Source organism: Plasmopara halstedii, assembly GCF_900000015.1.
Source record: "Plasmopara halstedii genome assembly, contig: Scaffold_526, whole genome shotgun sequence".
Classification (NCBI taxonomy): domain Eukaryota; phylum Oomycota; class Peronosporomycetes; order Peronosporales; family Peronosporaceae; genus Plasmopara; species Plasmopara halstedii.
Window position 1 is genome coordinate 1,456,275 of NW_020187446.1, and position 10,854 is coordinate 1,467,128.

General features: G+C 43.0%; 4 protein-coding genes across 4 annotated transcripts; 1 reads left to right on the plus strand and 3 right to left on the minus strand.

The window, feature by feature from the left end:
* Positions 1–1,008: 1,008 nt before the first annotated feature.
* PHALS_11327 (uncharacterized protein) lies at positions 1,009–1,830 on the minus strand (the record flags this gene model as incomplete). Its single annotated transcript, XM_024726904.1, has 1 exon — positions 1,009–1,830. The coding sequence occupies one exon, from the start codon at positions 1,828–1,830 to the stop codon at positions 1,009–1,011; it is 822 nt and encodes a 273-aa protein (XP_024577534.1).
* A 313-nt stretch (positions 1,831–2,143) lies between these two features.
* On the minus strand, positions 2,144–3,835 carry PHALS_11328 (Heterochromatin-associated protein HP1 and related CHROMO domain proteins; the record flags this gene model as incomplete). The annotated part of the gene is made up of 2 exons (XM_024726905.1): positions 2,144–3,668; positions 3,744–3,835. 2 exons carry the CDS (start codon positions 3,833–3,835, stop codon positions 2,144–2,146), a joined length of 1,617 nt encoding a protein of 538 aa, XP_024577535.1.
* A 78-nt stretch (positions 3,836–3,913) lies between these two features.
* PHALS_11329 (Actin and related proteins) lies at positions 3,914–5,547 on the plus strand (the record flags this gene model as incomplete). The annotated part of the gene is made up of 10 exons (XM_024726906.1): positions 3,914–4,113; positions 4,179–4,236; positions 4,306–4,371; positions 4,437–4,474; positions 4,545–4,693; positions 4,745–4,902; positions 4,960–4,975; positions 5,048–5,252; positions 5,321–5,448; positions 5,513–5,547. The coding sequence occupies 10 exons, from the start codon at positions 3,914–3,916 to the stop codon at positions 5,545–5,547; spliced, it is 1,053 nt and encodes a 350-aa protein (XP_024577536.1).
* Positions 5,548–6,233: 686 nt separating this feature from the next.
* On the minus strand, positions 6,234–7,507 carry PHALS_11330 (ap-1 complex subunit mu-1; the record flags this gene model as incomplete). Its single annotated transcript, XM_024726907.1, has 3 exons — positions 6,234–6,703; positions 6,761–7,331; positions 7,406–7,507. The coding sequence occupies 3 exons, from the start codon at positions 7,505–7,507 to the stop codon at positions 6,234–6,236; spliced, it is 1,143 nt and encodes a 380-aa protein (XP_024577537.1).
* Positions 7,508–10,854: the final 3,347 nt, after the last annotated feature.

Below are 10,854 nucleotides of genomic sequence, written 5' to 3' on the forward strand. Positions count from 1 at the left end.
TTTTTTTCTTTCACAGACGAGTTTTCGTTGCGGAGATCAAGAAGTGACCATCACTCTGACCCTGGACAGGACCGCTCACACACACTTGACAAACATCTTCCATCTTGTATCGAAATAACAGCTGTAACTTACATATTTTGCTACATTCCAGCTCTTCAAGAGTTGTTCAGTGCATTCGAAATCTCGCGTATCTGTAATAAGTGCACATCACCGAAAATTACAGAGCATAATGATTGCCACCGCTTTCATAGATTTGCTCGCGCAGTTGCGTGAAAGTAAAAGTTGATTAGTTGCTTACACGGTTGAAAGTTGCTATGTATTACATCTACACAGCTTTACCTATTTGACCCTGACTAAGGTATCATATTTAGCTCATTTTTCTTCTACGAGACGCCACCCCGAAGTTCAATTTTGGCTGTGGTCCCTGCTTCAATGGTACGCTTACGAGATTGTCCGGTAAGGGCTCGAACCCGAACTATACACGTTGAGGTACAGAAACTTCGTCCACAACCTCACGCCACCTCTTACACAATTTACAGCATTTATTTTTTGCTCGTTTCTCAATTCGTAATTTGCAGGAAATATATCGACATTGTCTTGTCAACTGCATCACAATTTTCATCGAGAATCAAATTTGTTGCGTATTCTATCAATCTGATAATAATATATGAAACATATGCGGTGAGAAGATCACATTAATGGCTGCTTCCGATATGCATTTATCACTTTGAAAGGTTATATGAACAAGTGATTAAATTTTATCTAAAAAAGAAGCCATATAGTTCAATTTTTATATTGTTTTTAGACAATCAGTATACAAAAAGATGACCAAAGAGATTATCGGAACACATATTTTTGTTGAGGAAATTTCTGGTTCAGGTAGTGAGTACCTTAAAAAGCCAGTACATTTCGAGAATGGTTACGGCGATGACGTAGAGACGCAGCTACTTCAAAGACTTTTGTTCTGAGACTTCAAACGTTTATTCCCTTCGTGTAGCGAAAGAATTCTTATTCATTATCATCCATCATACCAAACCATGGTTCATCTTCAAAATAATCGTCTTTGAATTTCTTGTCGTGTTTCTTTGCATCTAATACCTCACAAAGCGTCATCTTTTGCTGAAGTAAAGCACGTGTGTAGGGAGTCAAAGCATTTGTCACACAACGCTGAAACTCATTTGAGCAAATCTTGCAATTTTGTTGTTCATAGACTTTGATTATAAAATCAACAATGACTTCACGACCACATAGACTAGCGTAGTAGAGTGACGAGTTTTCAAAGTCGTCAAGTGAGCGATAGGTGTCGATATTCGTTGTGCAAATAGCTTTGAATATTTCCAAGTCTCCCATCTTGGCAGCATGCCAAATCGTTACATGATCAGGTACCTTTAGGAAGTAAGAACACTGTGTGGGGCTCTTTGATTGGCGCAGTATTCGACGGGGTGCAATGAACTCGACAAGCCCGTCAATCGTATAACATTCAAAAATAAAGTTTGAGGTGCTAGATGATGCTGAAGACTCAACTACCCGACAGCCAAGATGCTGGAGCACAATTGGCAGTTCCTCAAGCGACAGTTGCACTCCAAACTTATGTTTTAAAACGTCGTATATATCGTGCAGTGGTAGAGACAGGAGTGGTTTTATATTGCGAGAATCTTGCTCAGTTTGACTGGCCCTGTCAGAATGTATACTACACAGCCGCCGCTGCTCGAATGCCTGCATTAACGTGTTTGCAACAAGGTAATCTTTAGAATGACAATTATATTGTTGCATAAGCATTCGACGTCGTGAACTCTCAGCTACGCTTTCAAGTGCGACGGCATTCCCCATGATGTATGATAAACGGCAGCCTTCAGAGTCTCGCTAATAATAACGTAGAGCCTCCCTATTGGAAGCAAAGCAAAAATTGCCACTTCGAGGAAGGAAGCGGTCAAATGTGTTCCGTTTCTTGGGGTGTCAGCAGATTGTACCATCACAGATCGTTCATCAGTACAACGTGAACTCCCTTCGACAACGACGGTTAATATTTAAATAGCAAATTTGTTTACTTACTTATACTGTTTGGCTTAGCAGTTGTCCGTATGGTACATTTTTTTAAAACTTACAAATTGTACTCATTACTTTTGACATTGCTAGCAGTCCTTTAGAAAATTATCAAGCTGTCATCACTAACAGCATCTTCCAGGGCGTCACTACTGTAGTCCATATCTGAATCGTGGCCCCGATCCTCTTTATTAATAACAAGACCGCATTGCTTCTTGTGAACCTGGCTGTCATCAAATTTAGCCGTGCCGTTTTGGAGTTGTTTCTTGCCTTTTTTCGAAGCATTGAATCCATCTTTCTCACTGCTTCGCTTCTTTCCTGCCAATTTGCTTCCTATATTGCAATTTGCATCAACGGTATCCACCTGAACCTCTTCACTTCGAGACTGAAGACGACAAATTTGTTCCTCGTATGCGTCGACTATGTCAGGTACATCTACTCGCAGCTCGTACGCATCCTCCCATGTATCTTCACTCTCATCATAGTTCTCCCATCGCACAAGGTATTGCTTGCTATTATTAAATACACGATGATTAACAATATGGTCAACATTGTACAGAGCGGCCGGTTGATGCTCTGCACTCTCATCTGCAGTTTCAGACTCTTTACTCTGATCCATCATCAAATCATTGTCGATTGTCTTCCTCTTTCTTCGCGGACTTGCTTTTCTCTTGCTCGGTACTTCGTCGCCTCGTGTGCGTGACTTTAACGCATAGAGCTCAATTAGCTTCTTAGCTTGAGGTGGAGCTTTGCGGCCTACAATCCATAATGGCGATTCTACTCCTTCCCAGCGAATTAAAAATTCTCTCACCCTTCGATACGTACGAACACGCAGCACTTCTTTAGCAACTAAACTGACAGCAGTTCGTTTGTGTATACGATCATACTCCTGTACGTCTACTCTCAAACTTTCCGATTGATTAGTAGGAGTCTTATCAGCAGATCTTGAGTCTGAACGTGCAGTAAGATCTGTCTCAATTGATTGCAGCAGTCTTCCACTTTGATTGTTCGTCCTACATTTGACTTTATCATTCAATGCTGGAGGTACAACCGTATCAGACGCATGGGCCATAGCATTACCCTGAGCTAAATGTGATTGTTGCTGATCAAAACACAGATTTGAAACTTCGTGAGCTCTCTGTGTTGTCAACTTAAGTCTGTTGGCAACTAGCATATCATGAAGTTTATCACCCTGAATATCATCATCTGTGTCATTTTCAGTGTCGAAAAATTTATCTTTTCTCATCTTCTTTGAACCTTGACTTTCATTGCTCCCATGCGCTTGAAAAGCAAGCATGTTTTCAGCAAAATTTTGTGGAAACATCATTTCCTCGTCTCCAAGCTCCAAATACCGGTCTAACGAATCCTGTGCACGTTGTAACTGAGCATTTTTTACTTGTCTTGCTCGCTTAAGCGCTGGTACAATGTCCCAAAAGAAAGACTCATTAATCTGGGTCACCAAACCAGCTAAAGTCTTGTCCGTGGCGCTTAAGAGATTAGCCTTGTGTTGAATATCCTGCAACTTAGTGACTGCATTGACTTGTTGCGTTAGCAACCTTTGTAGAGTCCGCGAAATTTCTGTCACGTCCCTCAAGCGCTCCATCAATCGCAACCAAGTGGTGAAGCTGCGACATAAAGACATTATGAGACTAATTCAATAGCTCGAAGGCTGATTAAGGCTCACTATATAAACAACGCACAACTGCTTCTCTCGAGCATCTGAATCCTGATTCATTGGAGCGCATTTTTGTGCTGTGGACGTTGCAGCACACGCCATGGCCTCTGCGCTCATGTATAGACTTAAGCGAGTATACTGAAGTAACAGCAAGAAACTGTGTTGAGTTACCCTATGTACCCCACCTGACAAAATATGAAGGTTGTGGCTCTGGATGCTGGTGGAGCCACGCTGAAAGCGTCTGTAGTTGTTCCTGGCGTGACTCCCACCGTCTCAATCCTTGCAAACCACGTGGCATCGACGTCAGTAAACCCTTCTACAATATTGATGGGTCAAAAACTACAAGAGCTCGAGCGTTTACGGTCGAAATTACGATATTTAAGACCAGTGCAGCGGTAAGATGGGGGTACACTTGCTCTAAACGAGTACGTAGACTAAGAATATTTTTGCTTGAAAGCAGCGGTTATTGCGTCAATTGGAACATTGAGTCCGAGTTATGGGCGTACTTGATGAACGAGGCAAGCAATACAGTCCTCAACTTGCAACATGGTTACGCTCATTTAACACTCGCTGATATGTCCAAACAGATGCTTCAGGTTGATCCATCCGAGTACGCTCTGGTGGTAACGTCTCCACTTTTATCGCCTGCAATAGTCAATGAAAGTACGGATGAGGTTGTTTTCGAAGAGCTGGGTTTTGACTCTTACGCTCGGGTCAGTGCAGCCGAGAGTTGCGTACTTTCATACTCTGCACATTGTGAGCGAAAATTTCAGTCAAACTTTGTAATATCCAAGACACCTGCATTGCTAAGTCCGTGTTCGAACAGGCAAAAATTAGTGGATCCACCTCTACAACCACCGCTAGTAGACGATGATCCACTTCGATTTTCCACATCATCATGTCATCTTGTCGTGGACTCTGGATTTTCATTCACACACGTGATTCCAGTGATAAATGGAAAGGTGTATTTGCCAGGTTTGATACGAATAAACGTTGGTGGAAAATTGCTGACCAATTATTTGAAAGAGATTGTATCTTACCGTCAATGGAATGTTATGGATGACACGTCAGTGATTAATGAGCTAAAAGAAGCACTGTGTTACTGCTCACTACACTTTAAAAATGACCTTGATCGCTATCATTTCGATCGAAATATGCGGAAGCATTGGATTCTGCCAGATTTCGTACGTACATTCAAAGGACGTTGTCGAGAAGACGATCAAGATCTGATTGATGAGCAGTATACTGAGAGACAAGGTGACACCGAGCAGACTTTAGAGATGGGCGTTGAAAGGGTGACAGTGCCAGAAATACTGTTTAATCCATCAGATATTGGTATTTCTCAAGCTGGGATCGCTGAAACAATCGTGCAAGCCGTTGAGGCGTGTCCCGATGAGCTCTCAAGTGCGTTGTACGCTAATATTTTACTTGTTGGAGGAAATACAAAGTTTGGCAATTTTCGACAACGACTTGAACAAGATTTGAGACCGCTAGTGCCTGATGATTTTGATATTGAAGTGCATGAATCATCTGAGTATGCTTGATACCGAATATTGCTAGCGCTACTGTTTGTTAACATGGGGAATTATGACATTTCTACAGCCCAATACTTGCTGCCTGGCAAGGTTGCTGTTCTATAGCTGAGTCAGACGCTTTGTCAACACGGATTGTATCCAAGAAAGAGTATGATGAACACGGCAGCAATATTTGCTTAAAGAAATTTCAACAGGGTAAAATAATTTTGTGCGCTCTATTGTTCTAAAAGTATAACATTCTGCTTTGTTTTTCGGACAGGTTTACAAGCATTAAGTGACGTCTCACAGATCTAGCAAAGTCATCAGCGATATTAAAGATTTGACACTATGATACTCGCATGTGAGAAGGAGCGCGACTACCATGTGCTTATGATTTTGATTTTTTTATAGATAACGTCAACGATACAACATCTTTATCGCAGCAGGTCTTTTGGTTGTGCGGCAAACGAATTGCTTTTCGGCAACAAGTGTAAATCTGCTTTCTCTACTGTTTTCTGGAGGTGTGACATTCTTAAAGTTGTTCGACCGCTTTAAGTTATCAAATTTGGTTTCGCACGTTACGGCATAAACACGTGGCTTTTCGAACTTGATGAAGTGCAGTCAAATTAATGCGACGTTGAAGTAGCATATATCATCTCGAGTGAATGCCTACTAATATACTTGCGATAATTTTAATCAGTATTCGCAATGAAAGAAGACAAACATCTTAAAACGAACATATTTCTTGATTCATCTTTATTATCGAACACGACAAGCGATCATAGAAGACTTCTATACATTGTTTATATTCAGCAATGAAGAAAGTCTTAATTCAAGGTAGCTTTTGAGTGCCACTTCCTCACCTTCTACTGTACTAAGCTAATGTGCTTGTCTCTTCGTGTTGCTGGTAGCCAGCTTGCTTGAACTCGTTGTGGTTTGTCAGTCACTGGTGCCAAGTAAAAGTCAGCACAAAAATCCTTCTTTTTGCTGTCTTAACACTCCTAAGACATTCGTAGCTGGTAGTCACCGTTCTGCGTGATGTAACGCACCCACGGAAGTGCCTGGTAACCGCTTTTTTCGATAATTTTCAAGTAGCGCACTTGAATGCCCGAGACCGTAAAGTAAGGGATCTCAAACTTGACTTGAATTGGAGCTTTCCAGTCGTCTGTTGCCTCATGGTTATCAATACTAGGCAGCCCGAAGTGTGCTCGCATAAGATACTCACGAGAACCATTAAACTGCTTAATGGACCAAACAATAGCGTCACGATCTGGTACATACGTCACGGATCCAATGCTGCACTTGAAACTAGGAGAATCAACATCAGGAGGTACTGGAATGACGATCTCCACATTGTTGGCAATACTGCGACTTTTAAACTGTGACTTGGCCTTAACCATGTATTCGATACGCGAGCGAGAATGAGGTTCCACGACTGCCTCAACCCAAATTAGTGGCTTCACGTGTGTAGCTAAACGATACGTCATTAAATCGAATTCTCCATCAGGTGGAATGAAAGAGATCGTACGGTCCGATTCAAAGCGAGCAAGTCGAACACACTGATGAAACTTGATATCTTCCATTTCCACTGCTTTGCCTTTGCTAGAAGACCGCCCTGTAGCTTCAAAAAGTGCCTTGTCATTAAGACCGAGCTTGAGCTCCGGCATACCCGACAAGAAACTTTTCATTTTCACAGCTCCAATAATTTCTGAATGCAGCACAGTCCCATTACTTGAGACAAGAAGATTTAGTTTTTCCACAACATCAAGAAATATTTCATTCTTGCGATGCTTAATGCCTTCACTACGCCAAGAAACAGCATTCGTAAGCGCAGTTGGTGGACGTGGCGCTGCCTCGAGCCTGTGGCCTTCTTGAGTAATATATTCGCGTAAAATACGAGCTTCGGTTGTTTGAGGATACCCATGATCCATTGTCTCGTCTAAAAGTTCAAAGATAATAACAAAATTATCACGAATACTTTCTTCCTCAAGCTCGCCAAAGTATTCACGAAATACTTGGCAGATGCGTGTGAGATACATAAGCATCAGTGCAACGTTCGAATTTACTTTAGTTACGGTCATGAGGTACAGATTGTTATGCTATCAAGATACGTATACATGAGTAATATATTAGTATACATGATTTTGTATCAACCTTTGAAAATAAAGAAAACCTTGAGGTAGACGAAGGTATAGCCGTCCTCTGTGAAAACGGGGCGCTGCTCCGAATCATCTTTGTCTTGGACGTAGTGCGTGAATTTTTCGGATGCGGACATGGGGATATCCCCCCGGTAGTTCCGCGAGATGATGACCTTTCCCTTTAGGTCGGTGATGAACACGGCCGACAGCACCATGATGAGCGACTGATTCAAGACTGCCGCGTGGTATCTAGCTTTGAGCAATATGATTGGGCAAAAGAATTTTTCAATTCAGGATGCTGTTCAATAGTTTTGGCGATATATTTTGTACTATTCCTGTAAAGTGAAAGATTTGTGAGTGAAACTATCTGAGCTCTATATCAGGAAGCCCTGCTGCATTTTCAAATGCAATCTCGACAATTGCAATGAAACCTCATGTAACATGTTGCGATACGTAGTGTGTCTGTCAATTGCAAAATTTAAAAATTTACTTGCGGTTGACAGCACATATTGCAATTACTTAGTTTTCGTGGAAGCAAAGGAAAATACAGACCGCATGAAAAGCGAAGTCTATTGTTCCTCTTACGGTGGCAGAAACAGCGTTTGAAGGCTCTTTGATGTTACCCATGTATACATGTTAATTACTTATGTGCCTTGGAAAATACCCAGTAAAAGATTTTTTCTTTCAGATGTCTACATTTCGAGAGCCATAAATTTCTAGAGGTGTATGTGTGTTCGGATTGTTATCGATAAAAAATATCGACCTGCGATAAGGCTTTCTGCCTTACATTGTATTAGAGCAAACCGTTTGTCCAAGGAATTGCATGCCTCTTACCAATCGAAAGATGTAAAAAACTTACTCCAGGAGTTTAAAAATCGATGCGCTGAATAATCATTATATTCCAATCAGGATGATTAGCTTCTACAATCAAGGTTATCACACACAAAACGTCTCGTCACCTGTATGTATCATTTACTGCTCGGTCTTGTAAAAGAAAGTGTGAGCAGCTCTGCCAAATATACCTGCCGAACTACAGGAAAGGAATTTATAACCCTTGACAGCTCTTATATTGTAGATCTTCTACGATGGTTTATAGTCATGCCGATCACATATACAAGAAAACAAAGTAATGTTACTGTGCCTTTTACTAAGCTTGTAAGCTTCTTGCGATTGTAATACAATACCATTCTTCACTGGTCTCATTGCTATTAGTCCTTAAATCGTGAATTGGATTATTATTGTTAGAGGAATGTAGGATTCGCGTATGAAACCACGTTTTGCTGTCAGTCTTGCAAGAAAATCCTAAAGGAACTTTGCTGGGATATTTACGCTATGATTGGCAGCATTGCACGATGGAGAAACGTCAGTCAAAAACATTGTAATAGGCGATACGGATGAAGGTCATCAAAAGCAAATCAAGAATTAGACTCTAGTAGTTGCGCTATGTTTAAAAGATTGTCTCCTTATCATTAGTCTTTTCAAATCCTTGAATCGAAACTCATGAAACATGGTTGAAGGTCAGTGACACGCTTTGGAAATAAGATGGAGCACGAATAGTCGGCGATCGTTGCTAAGAAATATCTCGAAAGGTTCAGCGTATACGCTAGACCTCGCTTGGCCACGACCTTAAAAGGTCCAAAAAATCGGGGACGGAGCATCGTCTTAAAGACAGCAACAACTACATGTGTAGGAAGGTTTTAGCGCTAAATTAATCCAGGTCCGCGACCTCAATTTTCTAAACATTTTTTCTAGCTTTTCCGTCTGCATATTCCTTCTGCATGTCCTGGCTTTCCGCCATCGCAACGCGAACGTGTCGTAAGACACTCAGTCTAGTAGACAGGAAGTCTCCGACTTCTTTACGCACGGTGAGGGCTGACATCAGCTAGCTGTTCGACTATTCCCCCCCTACCAAGCCCTGAGCCATGGGATGGCGTCGTCAGCGGGACGCGAGATTAAGGTCTGTTCACGTAGAATGGCGTATAGCCGGTAGATGAATGCACATCATTGTTCAGAGCAAACTCTACGAGTGGCAACATAGCCCTCCAGCGTTTCGGCGTCTCAGCGAAGATGCTGCGAAGAACATCTTCGACGACGAGATTCACGCGCTCAGTCTGACCATTGGTCTGCGGATGGTCCGCTGTTGGCATATTCAACTTGGTGCCCAGCACCCTGAAGAGTCTAGACCAGTGAAGCGCGGGTCTCTATCAGAGACAACTGACTCCGGGAGTCCATGCTGTCAAAAGACACGATCGACAAAAAGCGTCGTTATACCCACACCGTCGATGGTGTTCGGCACTGCCGTAAGATGTGCCATCTTGTTCAATCGGTCCACATAGACCACCATATCCGTGTTGCCTGCCAAGTCCTTCGCAAAGTCCATACTCATGGGATTCCAAAATTCGAATGTTACTGGTAAATTGGCCGGAGGCACCGCCGCATTCGAAGAGGGCTTCCCCTCTGACACGTCTCACACGTGAGCACATATGTGTTCATCCACTTGTACAGCTTGGGCCGCCAATAGTGGCAACTCACCGGACTGTACGTCTTCTCATGACCAAGGTGACCACTAAGTGGGGTGTCGTGGGCTTCATAGAGGATACAATAATACTTCACCTCAGTTATATTCTGCAAAGAATGAGAGCCACCTAGCCATTCCCTGCGAGAGGTGAGGCAACTGAGTCGCAGTGCGTAGTGACGCATGATCTATGTAGATCACAAACGGCTTTGAGCCCAGCAGGTGTACCCTGAATTTGACAGCTGCATACTTCATCGCAAGTAATTCCTTGACGTGGACTGAGTAGTTCCTCTCCGCAGCCTTAAGCTGGCGGGATTCAAACGCGATCACCCGATCTCGACTGTCGGCGTCTGCTTGTAGCAGTGCACACCCGATGGCAAAGTCCCAAGCGTCACAGACGACACGAATTGGACGATCGGGTCCGGCAACACCAGTATTGGTGCATGAAGGAGGCTGTCTTTGAACCTGCCAAAAGCCTACCGATGCTCGGTAACCCAACACCATTACTTATCCTTCTTGAATATATGAGACAATGGCCGTGCCATTTCTGCATAATTTGCGCTTTACTTGTGCAAGTAGTTGGCGAGGCCAAAATACTTGCGCAAGTCCGTTTGGTTCTTTGGAACCATCCAGTCAAGAATAGCCTTGGCCTTAGCTGGATCCGCTCGAAGGCCACGCTTCCCAATGAAGCGCCCTAAAAAGGAATTTCTTCCACGTCGAAAATGCACTTATCGGCATTGGCATAGAGCTTATTCGTGTGCATGCACTCGAGCACCGCTCTTAAATGAACAAGGTGGTTTTTCTCATCTGTCCTCTCGTGCTCCGCACGACTGTGGCCGAAGATGTCGTCGCAATATGTATGTATATACGCCCGGTCGGGCCTGAAACTGCATCACAAGACGATCAAACGCTGCTGATGCATTTGACAGCCCTTGGGGCATCACCAGCCACTCCCAGAGTATCCCGCTC